The following is a 24654-nucleotide window of genomic DNA, read 5'->3' on the forward strand; positions in this document are numbered from 1 at the left end:
CTGCTTGTTCAATATCTCCTCTTATATTCGGAAGATAATTAAATTAATTTAATAATGAGCCTATTTTGTTTTTTGGGATTTGCCTGACTCTATTGTTTACATCCCTGTGGTGTTTAGGCGGTCTTGATGTGGGGCCGGTGATAGTCTTCCTGCAGTGCAGAGTGCAGACCATCTCGACTCAGACCCTGGTCCGACCTCGTCTCACCTCGTTAAATGGACGCATCCAATGCATTCTGTTATCAGATCGTCAGACTCTGCGACGGCCAGAAGTGACCAAATTTCGACGCCGCTGCAACAACAGAGGCTTGAGGACGGATGGAGAGCGCAGTAAACACGATATCCATCAGACGCTGCAATACGCGCGTATAACCAAGATCATCATTCACCTCCACGGCTAATGGGTCATGATTTGACTAACGCACATGGCGCTGTTTACGTGCACTTAACAGGCATATGAGCGCAGTGGTTAGAGTGTGTGGGGGGTATTCAGTGAGACCGGGTGCAGAGGGGGACCCCGTCCGGGGTGAAAGGAGGACCGTGCAGATGCGGGGTATTAATAGGATGTCTTGAGTGGCAGCGCCTCTACTCGTGGAGACTGCAGGGGCTTCGTGGCGAGTCGCCGAAAGAACAGGGGAACAGAATATACGCGCGCAGTCTATTCACATAAGGTTCGCAGTGGTGGTAACTCGTTGGAAACATGGACGTGCTGGGAGCTCTCAATCTGGGCGACATTGCCCAGACTTTCTCCAAAATGGGGATGTTCCCCGTGTTTGACCTCGCTTATTACATCGTGTCCATACTTTACCTCAAGTATGAACCAGGTCAGTGGCTTTTCATTCTCCCCCGTTTGTTTGAATGGAGTGGTTGCTATTGTTTTTTTTTTTTTTTTGCCAGATGATAGGCCTACTTTACTATTGAATAGCCTAGACATGCTACGGGTATTCAAATGGATGTTACCGACGTCGATAAATGAGTTTCTAAGTGTTGTACACGAGATATTAGAACCGATTTAGGATCTTTGAATTAAGCGCTCACCATGCGTCTCTAAACGGCTGAGGATATGCATTAATCAGATAGATCTACTGATACAATAATCTTGTTTTATACTCCCAGACCTGTTTAGCCCTCATCTTTTATAACGGTTGCACCAGCTTGACTCCTTTTCGTTTTGATACAACACCAGAACACAGTATAGCCTCGAACAACCCAGTGACGTCTTATCAGACGTGTACGAACTTTTCCAAGGATTTCGTTCGTTTTTATCCCCAGAAAGGCTATGCAATCCGATAGAGGACTTGTGCATACCAGCAGCCCGTCACGAAATAAATAGAACAGCCAGAAATAGATCGCATCGACGTCCGGTCGGACACTTACACTTGTGGCTTACATCACGTCTATGTTGAGGTGTGTAGGTGCTCATAATGAAAGATGAACAGCCATTATAATACCACTGAAACCGCTATGGCTTAACAAACACTAAATCCAAAGCTCATGGTCCCATGCATTCTGCTTATGAATCCTCATAAGTATGTATTTTTAAGGACACGTGATGGAGTGTAATACGTGTTTGCAGTGTGGCTAATCTCTTGAAGCAGAAACAGTTGGGCTACAGATTAAGCAGGTGGGCTTGAAGCCAAGATTTAAAGATTATGTTTTTTTAAATGAAAGTATTATGAGTAATGCTGGTTACAATTTCAAACATAAAGAATGTTTTGGTAACATTGCTGTTACCAAGACATTAACATTGCTGTTAATGTCATTGCTGTTACCAAAACAGCATGGTTACAAAAACATGTGTGTTAAATGAAAGTAAGTTTCAATGTGAATCCATGTGTTTGCCTAAGGTCTGTACTTCCTGGTCCCCACATAAGCCCATAGGGGTGGCCACTTGTAGAGGCATATGTTGGAGAGAGGGCAAAGATCAAGCCTTGCCCAACAGTTGCAGAGCAGGGTCGGAATCGTGCAGCGTGTATTTATAGCGAGGCATTCGTTTGGATCGGGTTTCCCTTCCTTCATACAGTGGTCTCAGTGAGTGCACCACCACCAAACTGATGTACACCTGTTGGCATCTCTCTCTCTCTCTCTCTCCGTCACTCTGTCTCTCTCTGTGTGTGTCTCTCTGTGTGTCTCTCTGTCTCTGGGACTTTCTGTCTCTGTCTCTCCTTTCTCACTCTGATTTCTGTGTGTCTCTCTGTCTCCCCTACTCTCTGTGTCTCTCTCTGTGTCTCTCTCTGTGTCTCTCTGTGTCTCTCTGTGTCTCTCTCTGTGTCTCTCTCTGTGTCTCTCTGTGTCTCTCTCTGTCTCTGTATCTGGTATAGATAGTATAGAGTAGTGCGTGTGACTCAGAGAGACCATGTGTAAATATTAGGATGGGTGTGTGCCCTCAAGGATTTGCATTTCTGTTCCACTGTCACAGAGCCAGCATAAGCACACACAAACTCAGATAAACAAACACACATACACGTGAACATACACACTCAAGCATTTGCTCATAAAGTATAATTTCCTGCGTCTTCTTTACTAAGAAGCTTAAATTCTTATTTTCTGTGTTCCATGTGTCATAGCGGCTATCACATGTTCATATCTTTTCTTCAAACTGATAACGACGCTACAACGTTTGAAAATTCCACCTGTTCCCATGACCACCTCGAACGACAATGTACGTCTTGTTGCCCATCCATCGAATACACTTCTCTGAACAGCTCACGAGGGCCAAACCTTTAATAATACATCCTGATCCACGCCGATATATACCTTCCTCGGTTCTTTCAACATGGCGCACATCTGTCTTCCAGGCTTAGCGTTGTCACATGTCACTCAACCAAACTGTGTTTGTGTGTGTGTGTGTGTGTGTGTGTCTTTGTGTGTGTGCTTGTTGTTGTGTGTGTGTGTGTGTGTGTGTGTGTGTGTGTGTGTGTGTGTGTGTGTGTGTGTGTGTGTGCGTGCGTGCGTGTGTACATGTGTGTATATGTGTGCGTGCCTGTGTGCATGTGTTTGTGTTTATGTGTGTGCGTGTATGTATGCTCGTGTGTGTGTGCGTTTGTGTTTGTGTGCATGCGCGTGTGTGAGTGTATGTATGCGCGTGTGCGTGCGTATGTGTGTGTGTGTGTGTGTGTGTGTGTGTGTGTGTGTGTGCGTGTCTGTTACTTTGTGTGTCCGTGTCTGTGTGTGCGTGTGCGTGTCTGTTACTGTGTGTGTGTGTGCGTGTCTGTTACTGTGTGTGTGTGCGTGTCTGTCACTGTGTGTGTGTGCGTGTCTGTTACTGTGTGTGTGTGTGTGCGTGTGCGTGTCTGTTACTGTGTGTGTGTGCGTGTCTGTTACTGTGTGTGTGTGTGTGCGTGTCTGTTACTGTGTGTGTGTGTGTGCGTGTCTGTGTGTGCGTGTGCGTGTCTGTTACTGTGTGTGTGTGCGTGTCTATTACTGTGTGTGTGTGTGTGTGTGTGTGTGTGTGTGTCTGTTACTGTGTGTGTGTGTGTGTGCGTGTCTGTTACTGTGTGTGTCCGTGTCTGTGTGTGTGTGTGTGTGTGTGTGTGTGTGTGTGTGTGTGTGTGTGTGTGTGTGTGTGTGTGTGTGTGCTCAGGGTCGGTGGAGGTGTCGCGCCGCAGCCCCGTGGCGTCCTGGCTCAGCGCCATGCTGTACTGCTTCGGCAGCTACATCCTGGCCGACGTGCTTCTGGGCGTCAGCCCCCTGGACTACTTCCAGTACAACAGCCACGTCCTGCTGGCCTCCGCCGTCTGGTGAGGACCCCCTCTCCGTCTCTGGGACGACGTGATGCTGTTGCCGTGGTGACCCTCCCCTTGGGGTCTGAGGTCTGGGCGGCTCGGAGGCAGGACGGTCGAAGGATCGGTCGAATCTGACTCGACCTCCAGCTGAAGGTTCCTGAGCTGGAACCCTAAAGTCCTCCGCCTGACCTCCAGGCCTCCTCGAGGCCTGGACGCCCCCACCGACCTGCTCCTCTAAAGGCTCAGGATTCACTCAGAGTCTCTCTGGATGAAAGCATCTGCTAAATAACTTAAGAGGAGAGTGTATCTATAAAGGGCCTCCTGCAGTCATTTGGGTTTTGGGGTTTAATATATATATATTTTCCCGCTTCAAAGGTGGTCTGGGGGCCTTAGATTAGGTTGTGGAGCAGCAGATAAGGGAAACGTTGAGAGTGCAGCTCTGAGCGGGAAGCCCTATCTCAATGTGCACGTTGAGATGGGGCCAGGCCCGCCCGCTCCCTATACGCAGAGTACGCAGCGTGCGTAGGGCACCAATTACTTACCTTAATAAACCTTCATTTTTGGTGCCCCCCCCGTAGGGCGCCGAAACGGCCAGCAGCGGCCCTGGATAGGGCTGGTGGAACTTCAACCCAACTGGAACTTAGATTTCGTTTTAGAGAGAAGAGTTTAGTTAGGAGGGTTATAGTAGTCCACAGCGTGGACTATTTTTAAATATACTATTTTTACATTTTCTAAATGTAGAATCACACTGCTCAGTCATTGTTCAGTTCTACTGTGTAATTCTTCCCGTTTGATGAAGACATGACTCCCGTACAGTCCCTTTACCACAGATGAATGAAACGGCACTGACACACACTTTCACGCTAAACACATCGCGACCACCGGCTCAAGCCCCGCCTCTCTCCACGTCCCTCGACCAATCCCGCTTCCCGGGTTTCCCTCCCTCTCCCGCCCCCAGGTACCTGCTGTTCTTCTGCCCCCTGAACCTCTTCTACAAGTGCGTGGCGTTCCTGCCCGTCAAGCTGGTGCTGGTGGCCCTGAAGGAGGTGGTCCGCGCGCGCAAGATCGCCGCCGGTGTGCACCACGCCTTCCACGCCTACCACCACGGCTTCTTCATCATGGTCATCGTCGGCTACGTTAAAGGTGACCCCATCCCCCCCCTCTCCCCCTCCCTTCCCAACTCTTTATCTTGTTCTGTAGCCTCTCTTGTGTGGCTGGCTAGGTCCTATGGCCAGAGAGGCTGTTTTGAGTCCAAGACGAAAGGATCCGGGTTCGATACCTGTAGTCATCCTTGAGCGAGAGGACCCTAACCTTAATGACCTGTTTCGGAAATCACTGTTACTCCCATTTGCTAAAAGCATGTGCTAAATTACTCAGAATTTCATCCTAGGTGCTATGGATAAATGCTATAGCTTGGGGCTATGGCTAGGTCTTAGGTCTTAGCTAGTCTTATAAATGAGGAGCTAGGGGTTCTACAGCTGGGTCCTATGGCTCTTGGGTCCTATGGCTCTTGGTCCGATGGCTCTCTGTCGTTAAGGGGAACAGCAGGTGGGAGTGTGTCTGGGTGGGGGTCCCGGAGGGGGTCCGTCCTCACCCAGAGTGTCTCTGGGGGGGGGGGTCCGGGAGGGGTTCTGTCCTCACCCAGAGTGTGTCTGTCCTCCAGGCTCGGGCGTCGCCCTCATCTCCAACTTCGAGCAGCTGCTACGCGGCGTGTGGCGGCCGGACACCAACGAGATCATGAACATGTCATTGTGAGTCATCGTGTGCACGTGTGCTATCGTGGTTTTGGATGTTTTGATGTGTTGAACACTGATGGCGCATTTCCACCGGAGGCTGCGGGTCGAAGATGAGATGAGATGAAGATGAGATGAGGTGTGGGTCGGTTCAGTCTGCGATGGTGCGGTACGGATCGCGTTTCCACCGCCAAAAGTGGGCGTGACACGACTGAGCCGTACTCATCTCGCAGCACGCCTCCGTTGGGGTTCTGAGACGCCTGAAAGGGTGCCGGCAAGTTTGAGCTACACACGCCGTCCGCTGATTGGTCGACAGAATAGCACTTCCGTGCGACAGGGCGATGATAACTAACAAACACATTACCCGCGAGGTATTTCTGGACAACGGCGAAAGCTTCATTTATTGAAGAAAATGTTGCGCAAAAGTTAGCCGTCCTTCTTGGACGTCCTACATTGTTGATCTTGGATTCATTAGCAGGCTACACTGTGTGGGGCTGCTATATGGCCACGATGCTTACGTAGCTGCCGCGGCTATCGCCATCCGGCTTAAACTCCGCCCTCCCATAAGGGTACTGTCGGCGGTGGGAATGCGCGCCGTGACTGAGCTGGGCTATACCGCGCCCTCACTACTGGGCTGAGAGGTGCTGGGTCCGAAGCGTACCTGCCGGTGGAAAAGCGCCATATTATACACACACACATAGCCGTAGCTACACACACAAACACACAAACTGCATGTATGTGTTTGCGTGTGTGTGTCTATAAGTATGTATCTGTACGAATATGTATATTTGTAAGAGCTTGTGGGTATCTATACATGTGTATGTAAGCATTTATGTATGTATTTATTCCTGTCGATCTCCATGTCAACGTGTTCATGAATATACGTGTACGATTTCACATGTGCATGATTCTATTTGTATACAAGCCTACGTTATGAGATGAGTTGTGTGTTTGTATGTGTGTATGAGTCGTCGGTATGTATGTGTAGAATGCCTCAGCATGTACAGATATCAGTGTCCCCGAGGCTGTGAACCTGTTGATGTGTGGGGGACATTCATCCGGGCAGCCTGCAGCAGTTTTTAGCCGCTGTGAAACTGGAGCACATGCTCGGCTTTCTGAGGGAGGATTGTCCAGGAAACACTGTTCCTTATATGGTCGTACTCCTAGACCAGAGCTGCTTGAGAGACATGCGTGCATGTGCACACGCACGCACGCACATGCACACACGCAGCTACACACATGCGCACACACGCGCGCACACTCACACAAAGACACACACAAAGACAGACACACATACACAAACACACACAAACACACACACACGCACCCACACACAGGCACATACACAGGCACACACACACACACACACACACACACACACACACACACACACACACACACACACACACACACACACACACACACACACACACACACACACACACACACACCCTATACACAATACTTCTTTCTTCAGGGGAGAAAGGCCCAGTGGCTCAACTCCAGGTCTAGTGTAGCAAATCTGACAGTGGTCAGGATTAGTGGCCGGAGAGGTCAAAGTTATATCAGAAGGGAATAAGGGTCCTTAAAGCAGTAAACAGACAACACACCCAGTCAGGTTTAGGGCAGAACTGGGCTTCAAGTTAACGTACCCCTTTAAAGACAGTTGTGTGGGCAGGGTTGCATGTAGCTCATGGAATTGCATAGATTTTTAGCAAGGACCAGTTTTAATATAGGTTTTTAGTAAGGGCCAGTCTCGATAAAGGCTTTGTATTTTGAGTGGTTAAGCCGTACACAAGACGTGGCTGTTCTGAACAAGCCGATTGCTGCTTGCAAATCCTCGAGAACAACCTCACACTCCAAACACTTCCTCAGGTCCACAGCAATACAGCCGCCAAGCATGAAGTCGTTCACATGTACGGTTGCCAAGAAAATCGAAGGACGGACACACAAAGACTCCTCTAATTAAAGTTGCATAGTGCTTATAAACATCGTTTAAAAGTTCCTCAACTCAACCATCAGAGGGCGCCAAATCTCCAGTCTCGTTCCAATATATTTCTTAACCGCGCTCTTTGGATTCTCTACCTCGTTATATTTGGATTCAAATCATTGTCTTAAATACAAGTCTGAAGTCCTCTAACAACGAGGAGTCAAATAAATAAGTAAAAATGACCACACAAAAAGTTAAAAAAATAAATCAACTAACCAAGCGTCCTTGTGGTCTCCCCCAGCCCCACCAAGGCCAGCCTGTACGGAGCCATCCTGTTCACCCTGCAGGAGACCGCATGGATCCCCATCGCCAAGAGCACCCTCATCCTGCTCTTCACCCTGTTCATGATCACCTGCAAGGTGAGCCTGACCGGACCGACTCTGGATGGGTGCAGGAGCTGAGGCCGTGATTAAAGTTCACGTTCCTCTTGAGACCTGCTGCTCCCTCAAGGAAGACAACACGAGATGGAACAGAGAGAGCAGGAAGACACTCAGAAGCTTCCTCTAAGCTTCATCTCACTGCATTTCTTCTCCTTAAGTACCTATGGATGATAATGGGTATTATGTTTGTCCTATAATATAATCATACACTAGTAATTAACTGGTGCTATAGAGCGCCACCTAATGTATTGGAATAAGAAGGCATCCAATTCACACTATCATTGGCATACATAACACTGGTTGATAGAGATTTTATTGAAGGAAATGTAAACGCATCTGTCTTGATTCTATTCCAACTGAGACCAGTAGGCAGTGTTTTGGTGCCTTCATGTCACAAACAGAGTTAAAACAACTCTCTCTCTCTGTCTGTCTGTCTGTCTCTCTCTCTCTCTCTCTCTGTCTGTCTGTCTGTCTGTCTGCCTGCCTGCCTGCCTGTCTGTCTGTCTGCCTGCCTGCCTGTCTGTCTCTCTCTCTCCCCTCCCTCTCCCGCTCTCTCTCTCTTTCTCTCTCTCTCTCTCTCTCTCTCTCTCTCTCTCTCTCTCTCTCTATCTCTCTCTCTCTCTCTCCCTCCCTCTCTCCGTCTCCCCCCTCCCTCCCCCCCCCCAGGTGGTGATGACCGCCCGCCACTCCCACGGCTCCCCCTTCTCCCTGATCGAGTCCTGGGTGTGCCACCTGCTGTTTGGCTCCCCCCTGGGGGGCGCTGTGGAGGACCACCACGGGGCTGCCCCCGCCGCCCCCGCCACCCCCTCCTCGCCCGCCAAGAGCAAGGAGGAGCTCAGCGAGGGCACCCGCAAGAGGAAGGTGAAGAAGGCGGAGTAGGCAGCGCCACCTCGACGACGCTTCATACCGGACCGCAGGAGGGAGGGTGAGGGAGGGAGACCACGCCCCCCCCCCCCCCCCCCCCCAATGCCAATTTCCTGAACCCCCCTCCCTCAAGCCATCCTTCCATTCGTCCTTATCTCCTTCTGTCCTTCCCTCCGTCCACAAACGTCCTCTGAACTTCCCTCGGTGGAGAAGGCGCTGTCGGGCGTTTTGGCTCCCCCTAGTGGACGGGGGGGGGGGGGGGGTTTGGTGAGAGCCGTAACATTTCAGCCAGATGGTGCTTTCTGCAGGGTTTTTTTACACACAGGAACGAGGACTCATGACCACATGTTATTAACACTCCCGACATCGACTACATCGCCGACATCACCTCGAACCATCGATCGATTCGCCGCATTTACAGATCATCTGTCAATACCCCCGTCTGTTCTCGGTGGAACGGGGTCCTGAACCTCAACGTGGTGTTCCGTTAAAAAATTCTGTGTTTCTTCAATTCAGCTTACAGCCGTCAACAGGTCGCACTACAGTCTTCTACGCTAACCTCGAATCCTACTCTGAGAGCTGTGACAAAGGAAAAGCACAATCTAATTCTTAATTAGACAATACAATGTGAATGAAGCTTTGATGCTTCTGATGTGGAGATGACACACCTTTCTAATAAAGTCAAGACAAAAGTGGAATCTTCTGGGTCTTATCTTATTTATTTCAGCCATCTTCACTGCATCTGGACAGAGGGATAACATGTAGTAATTTTGCATGCAAACATTTTTATCCAAAGCTTCTGACAAGTGGGGCTGAGAACAATCAAACATTGATACGATTCACCGAGCAGCTATCGGAATGAGACAGCAAGATAAAGTCATTCGCTTTCTTACTCTTTCAGTAGTGAAAGTGCTTTCCCACAAAGCGCATTCATCCACAAGTAACACCTGGCTGCTTAGCTTAATGCAAACACTCAAGTATTGAATAAAAACAAAAGTTTTGAGTCATTTGTCCACAAGGAAATACCAGCGAATCAGCAAGCAATCGGGAAACTGTACATCAGTACGAGGAAGTAGACACGGCCCTTGTATGACCTCTCTCAGGCCTGGGGTTGAACAAGGGGCATGTGCTTGGAAAGCCAGGAACTCCCCTGGCCTACTGTCGACCCTTTGGTAGCGGAGGTCATAAACCATAGTTAGTGACCACTGGAGGTGACACCTGACCTTTGACCTTACAGCTCCCACAGCAGTGGAAGTGATCATGGAAAACCCAAAGCAAATAATCCCTGCTTTTTTGTGTGTGCAGGTCTGTGTGTGTGTGTGTTTGTGTGTGTGTGTATGTGTGCCTGTGTGCGGATGTGTGCGTGCATGTATGTGTGTGTGTTTGTGCATGCATGTGTGCGTGTTGGTGTGTATAAAATACATACATGCAGCCATAATACAGGTAGACAGAGAGAGAGAGACAGTGAGAGCGAGATAGATAGTGACAGAACGCAGGCGCTTGGGCAGGAAGGAAGAGAATCAGAAGATTTCATGGAGGTTTTTGTGATGCTCTGTGCTTACTGTGTGTTGTGAATTGTGCATTTTGTGGTCAGTTTATAGTGTGCAGTGAATGAAGTGTGTAGTGAGGGTAGTTTAGTAGTTCTTTGTGTATTTAGTTCAGTTGTGTACTGAATGAAGTGTGGTGTTTTGTGTAGTGTAGGTGTTCTGTGTGTCGTGTGTTGTGTAGTGAATGAATTATTTAGAGTGCGTGGGTGTTCTGTGTCTAGCGTGTGTAGTGTAGATGTTGTGTGTGTAGTCGGGTGTTTTGTGTGTTGCTTAGTGTGTTGTGTGTTTGTTTAGTGTGTTGTGTGCTGTGTAGTGTGTTGTGTGTGTAGTGTGGGTGATCTGTACCACAGCCTCCTGGGTGCCTGAGTGGAATGCTACAAACATCTGCTGGTGACATTACTGGCAAACACCAACAACACACACACACACACACACACACACACACACACACACACACACACACACACACACACACACACACACACACACACACACACACACACACACACACACACACACACACACACAAATCAGACTACAAATCAGTTGACACAGAGTCTAATGTGTAAACACATGAAGTATTCCCAAAGATGAATACTTCTTCAGACCATAGCTGCAGGTACAAGTCTGGAAAAAGGTATAGATTGCCAGAAGAGATACACGTACATTTTGGATCTTTATAAGTCCAAGCCAACTGATGTTGAATGGCCACAATTCCCGTACAGAGCAACATTTCCTTTTACATTGTCATCCCAAGGGATTTGATGTTTTAACGTTTTTATTAAGCGTATTAACCCTGGAGTCTGACCTTTGCGCAACCTGCCATGTCGGTGTGAGTGCGTACTTTAGTATCACACGGTGCAGCAACACCACAAAACGAGGGGGCGAATCAAACCTCCCCCCCCCCCCACCACCACCACCCTCCTGGTGGTACGCTCCAAGTTCCACAGAGGCCTTGAGGCTGGAGGAGAAGATGGAGGAGAGACCACGGTGAAGGGGGGCAGGGGGAGGATCTAAAAAGCAGGGCAGGAGAGGAGGAGAGACATCAAACTTCTGCGGTGGTGGTGGTGGTGGTGGGGGTGGTGGTGGTGGTGGGGGTGGTGGTGGGGAAGGTGGTGGAGGTGGTGCTGGGGGGATTCAAACCTGGAACTCAACCTCTCGGCGCTTGTGGGCGGGAACCAAGACCTCCAGAAGATCTCCCCGTCAGCCGACGGTTCAGACGAGGAGGAGCAGGGGAGGAGAAGAGCAGAGCGCGGAGATAAGAGGAGAGCGAGGAGACCCAGGTTCAGCCGAGCTCAGCCAGGACCAGTGAGGACCAGTGAGGACCAGAGACGACCAGTGAGGACCAGTGAGGACCAGTTAGGACCAGTGACGACGAGTGACGACCAGTGAGGACCAGAGAGGAGCAGTGACGACCAGTGACGACCAGTGACAACCAGTGACGACCAGTGAGGACCAGAGACGACCAGTGAGGACCAGAGAGGCCCAGTGACGACCAGTGACGACCAGTTACGACCAGTGAGGAGCCGAGTGGGAGCAGAGAGAAGGTTCTAGTGGGGGTCCTGAGGGCCGTGTTGGAGGAGCACCATGCTGGTCGTTCTGCTGCTGAGCGCGCTGCTCTGTGGGGGTTGCGGCGCCGTGGTCCAGAGAGGTGAGATGAACCATCAGCCTCTTGCATCAGGTCCAGGAGTGGTCACATGACCCACAGTGGGGGACCGGGATTGGTGGACGGGGATTTAGAAGTTGAAGAAATTAGGTTTATGATGATGCCCTGCCAGGGAACGGTTGTTCGAAGGCATTTTAGTTCGCCACATAGTGAGACCGAGAGTTACCTTGGTAAAAGAGTCCTGCTTTTAGTTAAACGTATAAAGGTGGAATTAATGGATTCATCAGTTATTTATTAATTAATTTAGTCATTGAATTGCAGTCATTAATGAACTCTGTAAGAAGTAAAAAATAAATAAAAAATAATGACAATCAATTAATTGAGATAACTACTTACTTAGTTTCTCAAAAACACTCACATAACGACTGACTATTTTGCTCATGCGTAAAATCGTAAAGACCTAAATTCTCCATTCATTCATTCATTCCCCTGTTTCCTCTAATAGATCAATCACATTGCTAGAATCACTTAGCGATGTACAGGGAAAGCCTTCCAGGAAGGCCGGAGGGGGGCTGATTCACGGTGTGCGAGCCGTGCTCTGACAGGCTCGTATGTTGGGGCTGATCTGTGGAATCCATTTGGTGAACAGACCTGGTACTAATGGGAAGAACACACTTCCTCTCCCGTGGGCTCCGGGGGGCCCCTATACGGCTCCTCTGGGCCCCGGCCAGGTCAATAAGAGCAGGCAGATGACACCAGGAGGCAGAGCGACCTCTGATGATAACCTCGTTCTGTAGCCCAGATAGAGCGGTCGAGAACTGGTACATTTTCAGGGGAATGACGAGAAACGTCTTGAAACTTAAAATTGTGGTGCGGCTTTACACACACATATGAAGATATAAAAACAGGCAAACACAAACGTGAACATGTGCTTTGCGCACATACACGCACACACACACACACACACACACACACACACACACACACACACACACACACACACACACACACACACACCAGCACACACACACACACATCATCACCAAGCCCTTGCGCCTGGACGACATTTAGATTTAGTGTGTGAAAAAGGAACCTTCCAAAGAGCCCGCGCCCACCGGCTGAAGGGGGGGGTCTGAGGAGGGGGGGGGGGGGGGGGGGTTGATCTTGGCCCCCGATGAAGAACTGCAGTGGATTATTTATTTAATGGAGAACCTCGACACCAGGAATGTCTCTGTTTGCACACAGACGGTCAAGCAGCCCACACACATTCTAGTTCACCTTCTCTTTCTCTTTTCATTCCTTCTTTATTTTTTGGACTTAGATAATTTCGAGATTGTAGAAATTTTGTAATTTCAACGATTCTTAGGAGGTATTCTTAGTGGTCTTAGTGTTTTTGTCGGTACTTTCTATAATGTTTTTTTATTGGTGATTTAATGCTCCCAACCAAAACTTAACTCAACTAGCTGAAACCTTGTTATTTCATCTAGGAGAATTCATATTCTGCAAAACAATGTGGCAGAAAAAATGTTATCCAAATGGTGAAGGAGTCCATCGATGATCTGGATCCTGTCCTGTGTTCACCATTTCATTCTGGTTCATTCAGATGGAGAAATAATCAACCAGATCAAAGGGACCAACGTGGTCCTGGACGAGATCAAAGAGCTCCTCAAACAGCAGGTGAGCCCACCAGACCTTCACCACTTCATCACAACATACATTCTTCACATTCACCCTTCAACCGAGTCCTGGTTATTGGGAACATCCCTCAACGATGACATCATCATGTTTAAGTTAAAATCTTTATGATACAGCACCAATTCTGATCCAATGTTATTAACAGTGAACTGTGTGTGTATATGTATGTATGTATGTATGTACGTATGTACGTATGTATGTACGTATGTTCGTATGTACGTATGTATGCATATATGTATGTATGTATGTATGTGTGTAAGGAATGTATGTATGTATTTATGTATGTGTGTGTCTGTACATGTGAATTATTGTGTAAGAGATGGAAAACCACTCTGGGGGTCCAGATCAACTATCAAAAGCAGAGCAGATCTGAAATTATTCATGAATCCTGTTCCATTCCCTTTTTTCTTCCCAGATCAGGGAGATAGTTTTCCTGAAGAACACGGTGATGGAGTGTGAGGCGTGCGGTGAGTGAAGCAGCAGAGAGCCTCCTCCGAGAGATGAGCAGTGGATGAACAGAGGCTCCCACCATTAGCAGGCTCAGAGGCTGGGAGGGAAGGCTTGCCTCCCAGGCTCAGGTCTGACATGTGATCCTATGCTCTGTTTCTACCCACGCTTCTCTATCTCTTTCCACAAAGCCGCAAAGGACCTCTGAACGAAGACTAAACGTGATTTCCCCATCTGGGATGACTTAATAATTTCCTTATCCTAATATAGACGTTTCTAGACTCAAGATGTACAATGATTCTAGACTGGAGAATATGTACGTTTCTAGACTCGATATGTATGTGTTTCTCGACTTGAGATGTACAATGTTTTCTAGACTCAGTTTGTACAGTTCCCTTTGGTAGAATAGAGACGTGTGACATTTCTAGACTCGAGATGTACGACATTTCTAATCTGGAGTTGTTCAACGTTTCTAGACTAGAGATGTAAACTGTTCCCAGACTAGAGATATACACCATTTCTAGGCTAGAGTTGTACACCGTTTCTAGCCTAGAGATGTAAACTGTTTCTAGACTAGAGGTGTACAACGTTTTTACATTGAGAGAGGACCTTCCCCTCCGCGACCCCCCCCCTTCACCCACGCCGTCGCTCTTCCTCCCCCAGGGATGGGAGGGCACCAGCCGCGGCCTTCCTGTGTGCCCAACCCCTGCCACCCGGGGGTGGAGTGCATGGAGACCCCCCAGGGGGTGAAGTGCGGGCCCTGCCCTGACGGCATGGTGGGCAACGGGACCCACTGCACGGACGTGGACGAGGTGAGACCACCACAGACCCGAGTTCAGGGGTCCGCCCCGTTTGCTCTTTGCTTGTAGGATGTGGTGGGTTTGTTTCCATGCAGGCCTGTTGTGATTGGCTCTAGTTTTCTTCTTTTGAAAATAATCAATGAAGTTGGTGCAGCCTGATCACGGCACTGCCCATTGCCTTTTGTTAAGTGAGCACGATTTAGGTTCTGGTCAAAGTTATAAATGTTCATGCTAAGGGGAGTGGTTTGAGGCCTATGCTAAATATGCTTAGAAGGTAGCCAGTTGTCAGAAGAACACGCAAGCATCTGTTTGGAATTGTTAGCCTGTTGCGGTTAACCATCAGTTAACCAAGTTAACCTCTAGATATGGGTAAGGAATCAAATGGATGCACCTTGTTGTTGTGCAAGAGCTGAAATCAAGAAAAATCGAACATTTTCACAAATATAATAACACATAATCACATATTTTTGTGTTCTTAGGAATTGGCCCCTTTTGATGAATAACCTCGGGCCTTTTTTCAGAAAGTCCAAACAACTCGTTCCAACGGGTTCCACAATGACCCCGGTTGACCTTTGACCCGCCGCCCCCCTCCAGGGGCCGCTGTAGCTCTGACCTGTGCTTCCTGCCCCCCCCTCAGTGCACAGTGGTGCCGTGCCACATGGGCGTCCGCTGCGTCAACACGGCCCCCGGGTTCCGCTGTGGGGCCTGCCCCGCCGGCTACAAGGGGCCCCAGGTCCAGGGGGCCGGGCTAGCCTACGCTACCGCCAACAAGCAGGTGAGACTCACCGGAGGAGCCCCGCCATTTGCACTCAGCTCACTAACAATGATATTATTACCCACCTCCACACACACTGGACAACGTGTTACTGCGTTATATTTATTTATTTATCTATATGTACCTCTGGCTTTTATTTATATGCAATGTCAATTACGTGCAATGTTGCTCACTTTTTATTGACGAGCTTGATTGACTTTTACTGTTTGTCTATTTTTTTTGTTTGTGACTTTGTCTGTTGAGTGACTTTGTGAGCTACTGGATACCTGTATTTATCAAAGGGGATGAATAAAGTATCTATCTATCTGTAAACTGAGAATCAATATGTGATTGTAATTACAAATGAGGCAGGCAAGAAAGTGTACTGGTTAGTGGGTTCAAAGGTCGAGAGGTACTGGGTTTCAACCCCAAATGTCCGCAGCCAGCTTAAGAGGTCCAACCCAGAACTGCCATGGATCTTAACGAATCAGGAGCCGTCTGCTCGAAGAGTAAAACATTTATCATCTTAGATTAGGTATTGATCATCTTGGGTTCCTTATGTTCATGATGTTCTTCTCTGTTCCTATCTGAAGGTGTGCAGGGACATCGACGAGTGCGAGAACCCCACCAGCTCTGGATGTGTGGAGAACTCAGTGTGCATGAACACACCCGTGAGTACCTCCCTACTGACTTAGAGACAACAGCAAACGAATGGTGAACAAAGAAACTCGGGAACGGCTGATAACATCATCACTGAACTGAGTGGCAAGGAAGAGCCGCTGAGAGAATTACTGTCTTATGTGTCTCATTGTCCGTCTTTCTGCACAGTTTCTGTCAGTAAAATGTCTGTCTGGATGTGAGAATTACTTCATAATATTGCACCACTTCTGACCCGTTTTATTAACAACATTATGGTGTATGTGTGTGTATGAGTGTGTCTGTGTTTGTCTGTGTGTGTGTGTGTGTGTATGTGCACGCGCGTGTGTGTGTGTGTATATGTGTGTGTGTGTGTTTGTGTGTGTGTGTGTGTGTATGTGCGTGTGTGTGTGTGTATGTGTATCTGTGTGTGTGTGTTTGTATTTGTGTGTGCGTGTGTGTGTGTTTGTGTGTGTGTGTGTGTCTAAACGTGTGTATTATTGTGTGTCCCCAGGGCTCCTACAGGTGTGGTCCGTGTATCAGGGATTACATCGGGGACCAGAAGCGCGGCTGCAGGCCGGAGCGAGCGTGTGGGAACGGCCAGCCCAACCCCTGCCACGCCAGCGCCGAGTGCATCGTGCTCCGAGACGGCAAGATAGAGTGTCAGGTAGAGGACACGTCATCATACGTCTACATACCAAACACTACTACCATCATGCTACTACTATGACTACTACTACCACTACTGCTACTACTACTACGGCTACTGCTACTACTACCGCTACTACTACTACTACTAATAATAATAATAATACTACTACTAATACTACTACTTATACTACTACTGCTACTGCTAGTTTACAAGAAAATTCTACTTATCTCAATCATTTTGGAACCATGCACAATAGTGCACTGTGGCTGTGAGTGCAGTGTGTGAGTTCTTTAAACGCTTTGGGTTCCCTGACCGTCTGTTCAGTGTGTGAGTTCTTTAAACGCTGTGGGTTCCCTTACCGTCTGTTCAGTGTTTGAGTTCTTTAAACGCTTTGGGTTCCCTTACCGTCTGTTCAGTGTGTGAGTTCTTTAAACGCTTTGGGTTCCCTTACCGTCTGTTCAGTGTGTGAGTTCTTTAAACGCTTTGGGTTCCCTTACCGTCTGTTCAGTGTGGAGTGGGCTGGGCCGGGAACGGATACCTCTGTGGACCGGACACCGACATCGACAGCTTCCCCGACAACCGGCTGGACTGTCCGGAGAAGAACTGTGCTAAGGTGAGACTGGGACCTCACTAACCTGTCTGTCCCCAGAAACATGTCTGTCCGTAGAAACATTTCTGTCCTCCTTGAACATCAAGAAAGATATCTAGCCCTGCAACAAAGAAAGCAGTATGGGCTTCCTTCTGAAGTCTTTGACAAGATAGATCTCTCAGTCTTGCCTTAGAATGCTGAAATGAAATGATCTGAATGGTCCAGACGATAACATTTATCTTGTTTCCCAGGACAACTGTCTGACGGTGCCCAACTCGGGCCAAGAAGACGCCGACCGTGACGGGATGGGGGACGCCTGCGATGAAGACGCAGACGGAGACGGAATCCTCAACACACAGGTCAGAGGTCAACTCCTTTACTGTCTGCATCAGTAGTCACACAATCAGGGGAGTCACACAAGCTAGCTTGGCGACCAGATGGGTGCTGGTTACATGCTTAGCTTATTTTTCCGTTTGTTGGAGTGTGTGTGGACGATGTGAGGTGCTGTCTCGCCTAGCCCCAGAGTCCAATCAGTCTGATTCGGGCCAGCTGAGGCTGCTTAAAACAGCTATCAACCACACAGACTCCCATATTTTTATCTGTGATATGAAGTTGAAATGTCGTTTCGATCCCCAATATGCGCTGCTTACCTGTATGCACAGTATGTACCCTACCTGCTCCTTAATAGAAGGAATAGGTAAAACATCTTCTAAATCTGTAAATAAACTCCTAGATTGAGACTTAAGCTTGCATTTCCTCAAATGTCATAAACCCCCCAGGGGTCAAACACAGCGACTTGATTCTAAACAAAACTGAACCAGTCCATTTAATCGATCGTAGATCCATCCAGAGCATGGAGTCCAGCATCAGATTTTCGTTGTGACTGACCCATGGCTTCATCTTCCCCGTGTTTCTTCCTGCCAGGACAACTGTGTTCTAGTGCCCAACGTGGACCAGCGCAACGTGGACGAGGACGACTTCGGCGACGCCTGTGATAACTGCCGCGCCGTCAAGAACAACGACCAGAAGGACACCGACGTGGACAAGTTCGGAGACGAGTGCGACGAGGACATCGATGGCGATGGTCAGCGCGATGGGTCTTTCGTCCTGTTTTGATTGATTATACTCACAACATACTTGTAATCTTATTACAAACACAAACGCAGATATATATTGTTAGGCCCATAGCATAATTGCCTGAGTCATATTTTAAGGTTCATGTAAAAAGCCCTCTGATTGGCTTAGGATATAGAAAATGAGGTCTACAGAGCACTTTGAAGACACATAACCCTCATATACAGAAGAGTCCTAACACTACTCTATATAGAGTGCTCTGTAGGATATGAAGGTATAAGACACGATAGGAGCACTCGATATATCAGGTGACCAGACCCTCTCCCCCCCACTGCCGTCGACCGCAGGGATCCTCAACCACAGAGACAACTGCAAGCGCGTCCCCAACGCCGACCAGACCGACCGGGACGGAGACAAGGTTGGCGATGCCTGCGACAGCTGCCCCTACGTCCCGAACCCCGACCAGGTACTAACACCGCCCCCGCCCGAGGGAACCAAAGACGAACCAAACACACTCTCCTATACACCAAGTCCTGTAGATACCGTACTTGTTCATGTCCACTTAAACTTTGGATGCGTGAGTGTATTCCCCAGAGCCTGCATTGTGAGGGGTCTAAGACACATGTACATTATGGAGAACAGCATTATGGGTATTATCAGTCATTAACAGTGCTCTTACATTCCTTCCCAGCTGGATGTGGACAACGACCTCATCGGGGATCCCTGCGACACCAATAAAGACAGGTCAGCCGACTACCTTACCCTGAGACGCCTGGTGAAGCATTTATTAACGAGTGTATTCAGTCCCTGAGCAGAGACGTCAGTCCTCAGTGACCTACTGGTGGGGCTGAGATACACTCAAACGTATTCTGATTATTGGAGCAACCACAAACTCTGACGCATGCTGATAGCCTAGTGGGACGGAGTGTGTTCCCCCATGTTAAACGTTGGCTATGTATGGCCCTGTTTGACCCCAGCCCAGGTTCCCTCTTCTCTTTCTGTCCCAATATGATATAAATTGACTGGAGATATCTGATGTGTAACGGCTGTACTTGTTGAATGAAAACCTGGAAAAAATTACCAAACATAAATATCCATATCTAAATCAAATTAAATAGAAAAATGTAAATGACGCAACAATGAGACATTATAACGTCATTGACCCTTGACCTCCCGGGGGGGGCGGTGGTTTCCCCAGCGATGGCGATGGTCACCAGGACTCGCGGGACAACTGTCCGGCGGTCATCAACAGCTCCCAGCTGGACACGGACAAGGACGGACAGGGGGACGAGTGCGACGATGACGACGACGCCGACGGGGTCCCGGACCTCCTGCCCCCCGGGCCCGACAACTGCCGACTCATCCCCAACCCCCTGCAGGAGGACTTAGATGGTACAGTCCGTCTGTCTGTCTGTCTCCAGAGTGCCTCTTTGTCCGTCTTTCTGGACAGTTTCTGTCAGTAAATTGTCTGTTTTGATGTGTGTCAGTGATGTCTGTCTGTCTTTGCATGTAAACGTGTTTGTGTATCTCTGTCTGTCTACCAGTCTGTCTGGTCTCTCTGTCTCTCTACCAGTCTGTCTGGTCTCTCTGTCTCTCTACCAGTCTGTCTGATCTGTTTCTCTACCAGTCTGTCTGTTCTCTCTGTCTCTCTACCCGTCTGTCTGGTCTCTGTTTCTCTACCCGTCTGTCTGTTCTCTCTTTCTCTCTATCAGTCTGTCTGGTCTCTCTGTCTCTCTACCCGTCTGTCTGTTCTCTCTGTCTCTCTACCAGTCTGTCTGGTCTCTGTTTCTCTACCCGTCTGTCTGTTCTCTCTGTCTCTCTATCATTCTGCCTGGTCTCTCTGTCTCTCTATTAGTCTGTCTGGTCCCCCTATCTCTATCAGTCTGTCTTGTATCTCTGTCTCTCTAACTGTCTGTCTGTTCTCGGTATCTCTATCAGTCTGTCTGGTCTCTCTGAGTCTCTATCAGTCTGTTTGGTCTCTCTGTCTCTCTATCAGTTTCTCTGGTCTCTGTCTCTTCATCAGTCAGTCTGGATGTGTTTGTCTGCAAGTCCTTCCATCCACCGATCGACACCTATCTTTCTATTCGTCTGTCTATTTGTCTGTGTATCTGTCTGCCTGTCCATCTATCTATATATATATCTATGTCTGGATCTGTATGTCTTGGAGTGTGTGTGAGTGTCTGTCCTTCCGTCTGCCCGTCTGTCCCTCTATCTACCTGTCTATCTCTCTGTCTGTTCACCCGGCGATCCATAAATCTCTTTGGCCGTGTGTCCGTCTCTCTGTCCGCCCGTCCCTCCCCGCGTGTCAGGTAACGGCGTGGGTGACGTGTGCGAGACGGACTTTGACAACGACACCATTGTGGACACCATCGACGTGTGTCCGGAGAACGCCGAGGTCACGCAGACGGACTTCAGGGAGTACCAGACGGTGGTGCTGGACCCCGAGGGAGACGCCCAGATAGACCCCAACTGGGTGGTCCTCAACCAGGTGGGCCTTGAACAGGAGACACCAGAAGATCTGCCTCCTGGAGGCTCAGTTATGGTTGTACGTTGAAGGGGGTTTACGGACCCATTGCGTCCTTGCGGACCCGAAGCAGAACGAAACAGGTTCAAGACTGCGTCGGAGCGACTGCATGGTCTTTGCGTTGCGTCAACGTGGAACCATAACCAAGACTTTAATCCTAGATGGGAAGTTCAAGAGTCGTAACAAGATAGGTGAAAGGTTATCATAATCGTGGTCATCAGAAGACTGTAACAAGAATTTTTATTTAAATTATGAATAAAAGTATATAAAGTGCTGCATGTGAATAAAAAATGACCTCTTTTCAAGCTTTTTCTGCTGTTTTAACCCTTAAAAGTAAAATACATCATGGAAATATATTTAAAGAGCTATCTATCTATTGGTTATTATGGAAGGCACTTAAACCTTGGTTCAGTTTCCTGAAAGTCAAATGGACAACACCTTACACCCAACCACACTATGAAACCCAACCCATTTCTCTCTCCCCAGGGAAGAGAGATCGTCCAGACCATGAACAGTGACCCTGGACTGGCAGTTGGTGAGTCCAGGCGCTAGAGATTAACTGCTGTATAATCATCCTAAAATACCCAGGGTGCACTGCAGGAGGGCATGTGTTGCCCCTGGAGGAATGCCTCCTCTAATCCGACCATTGATGGCACACGGCTATTCCCAGCCCATGATATAATCCAGAAGTGATGAGCCCATTAATAAGACATCTAAATCAGGAGTGATATTAGTGTCGATTCTAAAACTGACGGTTGAGAATCCACCGTCTTCTTCTGGAGGTGCCAGTGTCCCCCTGAAGATATCTGGGTTTGATTCCCGGCCCTGCATAGTGCATCTGTGTGAATTGCTCATAATATCACTGGATGTATTTGTAGGTTCAATATCACCTCTGCATGTTGTTAACCTGTGAGGTGAGTGTGTAATCCTACAAGTGATTGGTGCCCCTTTTAAAACATCAGCTCCCCTTGCACCCATGATCAAAATACTTTAAAAGCAGATTTTTATAATATATCATATTTACTCCACTTGTATAAAATAGCTCACACGTCTCCCTGTTGAATCCTTTTCTATCTTTTGCCAAGGTTACACAGCTTTCAGCGGTGTGGATTTCGAAGGGACGTTTCACGTGAACACCGTGACGGATGACGATTACGCCGGCTTCATCTTCGGCTACCAGGACTCGTCCAGCTTCTACGTGGTGATGTGGAAGCAGGTGGAGCAGATCTACTGGCAGGCCAACCCCTTCCGGGCTGTCGCCGAGCCAGGCATTCAGCTCAAGGTCTGTGTGCAGGCTGTACCTCTTTTGATTGTTTTTTTGTCTTGCCAAGGACATTTTGAAACGTCTGCATTTGGACAATCTTGAAAAGGCCAAAGAGTACTTTTTTGGCTGCATACCTTAGTTTGGAGTTTATGGCAGAAATAGTTTTGGATGTAGAATCACCTTAGGTGAAACTTGAGAAATACCTTCATGGCAGTTAAGAAAAGCCTTTCAGAAATAGTATTTTTTTGGCAGTTAATACGGAATAAATTTGATTTCACAGAGTAAATTCATAATTATCAATGGGCATAGCAGGGGCTGGAGAACAGGGTTCTGGCCCGGCTAATGGCAGAGATGAATGATTATATTATAATTTCTTCGATGCAGTTTGGCAAAAAAAATCTGGAAAAATAACATGTATAACTTTTATAATATTCTGTATTTACAGATTACAGATTATACTCTGAACATCTGACCTAATTCAAATATGGAAGAGCCTACTTATCATCACTGGACCAATTAAAAAAAATATGTTGGACTTTGGCCTCAATAACCCTCTGACCTCTTGTGACCAGGCTGTCAAGTCGACCACGGGACCAGGGGAGAACTTGAGGAACTCTCTGTGGCACACGGGAGACACCTCGGACCAGGTGAAGCTGCTGTGGAAAGACGCTCGCAACGTGGGCTGGAAGGACAAGACCTCGTACCGATGGTTCCTCCAGCACCGGCCTGCCGACGGATACATCAGGTAAGGGTAGCTCGACGGATACATCAGGTAAGGGTAGCTCGACGGATACATCAGGTAACGTTCCCTCTAGCTAGACGGATACATCTGGTAACGTTACCGCTAGCTAGACGGATCCTTCAGGTAACGCAAGCTTGAGGGATACATCTGGTTACGTTCCAGTACAACTAGCTAGAAGGATGCGTAAGAGTAATCTGTTTCAGAAGGCTCCTTCCTCTGTTCTGAAAGATTAAATCTTGTATAATTAGGCAACAGGCTTTTTCAAAATGTTTTCACGCTCTGGTGGGAAGCATTGAGAGGTGGGGAAATCCATAAAAACCTGCAATTGCTAGCATTCGTTTACAACACTGATCTGCAGATGCTTTTATTCCAAAAATATTTGGATCGATGTTCATGTACCTCCTCATCAATGATCAGGTAGGGGAGTGACATTAGGCAGATGGCTCAAGCGGGTCTTCAGGTAAACAGCACGGACAAAATGGGGTTCAAACCCAGAACCTTTCGAATGAAGGTCGTCAAAGAACCCAATCACTACTCGGCCACCCTGCCCTGTCCATAGTCTGGATAAGATGGATGGATAGACAGAGCAGTCACATCTTCTGGATGATACCCGTTATCCATCAAGCCTTTATCGTCCGTTTGTGAGTCTGCCGATACAAACGTTCTCCGTGTTTCGAACAGGGTGCGTTTCTTCGAGGGAACGCAGATGGTCGCGGACACGGGCATCATCATCGACACGACCATGAGGGGGGGGCGGCTGGGGGTCTTCTGCTTCTCCCAGGAGAACATCATCTGGGCCAACCTCCGGTACCGCTGCAACGGTGAGTCATTAGAGAGTAGCAGTAGCAGTAGTGGTGGAAGCTTACATTAGGTAGTATTCAACAAGACAGAGCAAACCAATGGAATGCAATGGTTTGATGTAATGGTTGTTTCTCATTGGATTAGATGTACATTGAACTTTGGCGTTTTCTCTATCTCAAATAGGCGTTTTATAACAATGTCAACGTTTTTTAGGCTGGTTTAGTCGTTTTGAATTGGCACCAATTGGAGCCGATTTGAATCTGCAATGACAAACACAGTGGAAATGACCCGCCAATGAAACATTTTAATTTGTTCATCGATCTTGGTGTTGAGGGATAACCTTGCTTTTGTTTGTCTTTGACCGCCTCCAGATACACTTCCTGAGGACTTTGAATCATACAGGGGCCAGCAGGTTCGGCTGTTTTCCTAGGCAACAGCTGAACGGAGACGGAGGCCAGGGAATTCTGGGAACCTTATATCCCCAAAATTAGAATTTGAAAATTCAAAAGATTCTTTAGAATTTTTAAATGCAGAATAAGTCCAATGAGGATGGCGAATAAATAATTGTGAATCCTGAATTTTTTACGTTGTTTTTTTTACATTGATGCTAATGTTGATCCTTTGACGTTTTTCGTGCTTTTTTTAAGTCTTGATTGATATTGCCAAAAATAAATATAAATAAAGATTTTCATGATCGGGAGAATTTGAAAGATTGCAAGAGTTGCAGATGATTAATAAATAATGTATTTGGAAATCCTTGTCCGTATTATATTTTATCTAAAATATATATATATATTTTTACTTAACTGATTATTTTTAAATACTACAAAAGCC

The 24654-nt window shown here is 47.8% G+C and overlaps 2 protein-coding genes across 2 annotated transcripts; both read left to right on the top strand.

Annotated features, from left to right (window-relative positions):
• Positions 1-297: 297 nt before the first annotated feature.
• Positions 298-9413, top strand: tmem38a (transmembrane protein 38A). Its single transcript, XM_056604245.1, has 6 exons — positions 298-821; positions 3581-3737; positions 4681-4865; positions 5386-5473; positions 7687-7804; positions 8492-9413. Exons 1-6 carry the CDS (start codon positions 698-700, stop codon positions 8702-8704), a joined length of 885 nt encoding a protein of 294 aa, XP_056460220.1. The 5' UTR covers positions 298-697; the 3' UTR covers positions 8705-9413.
• Positions 9414-11470: 2057 nt separating this feature from the next.
• comp (cartilage oligomeric matrix protein) lies at positions 11471-24654 on the top strand. The gene is made up of 19 exons (XM_056603843.1): positions 11471-11887; positions 13446-13519; positions 13953-14004; positions 14648-14796; positions 15422-15559; positions 16132-16209; positions 16689-16841; positions 17335-17439; positions 17667-17774; positions 18340-18499; positions 18837-18955; positions 19181-19233; positions 19688-19881; positions 20799-20977; positions 21500-21548; positions 22099-22295; positions 22850-23022; positions 23701-23840; positions 24192-24654. The coding sequence occupies exons 1-19, from the start codon at positions 11824-11826 to the stop codon at positions 24248-24250; spliced, it is 2244 nt and encodes a 747-aa protein (XP_056459818.1). The 5' UTR covers positions 11471-11823; the 3' UTR covers positions 24251-24654.

Source organism: Gadus chalcogrammus, chromosome 12 (assembly GCF_026213295.1).
Source record: "Gadus chalcogrammus isolate NIFS_2021 chromosome 12, NIFS_Gcha_1.0, whole genome shotgun sequence".
NCBI classification, from domain to species: domain Eukaryota; kingdom Metazoa; phylum Chordata; class Actinopteri; order Gadiformes; family Gadidae; genus Gadus; species Gadus chalcogrammus.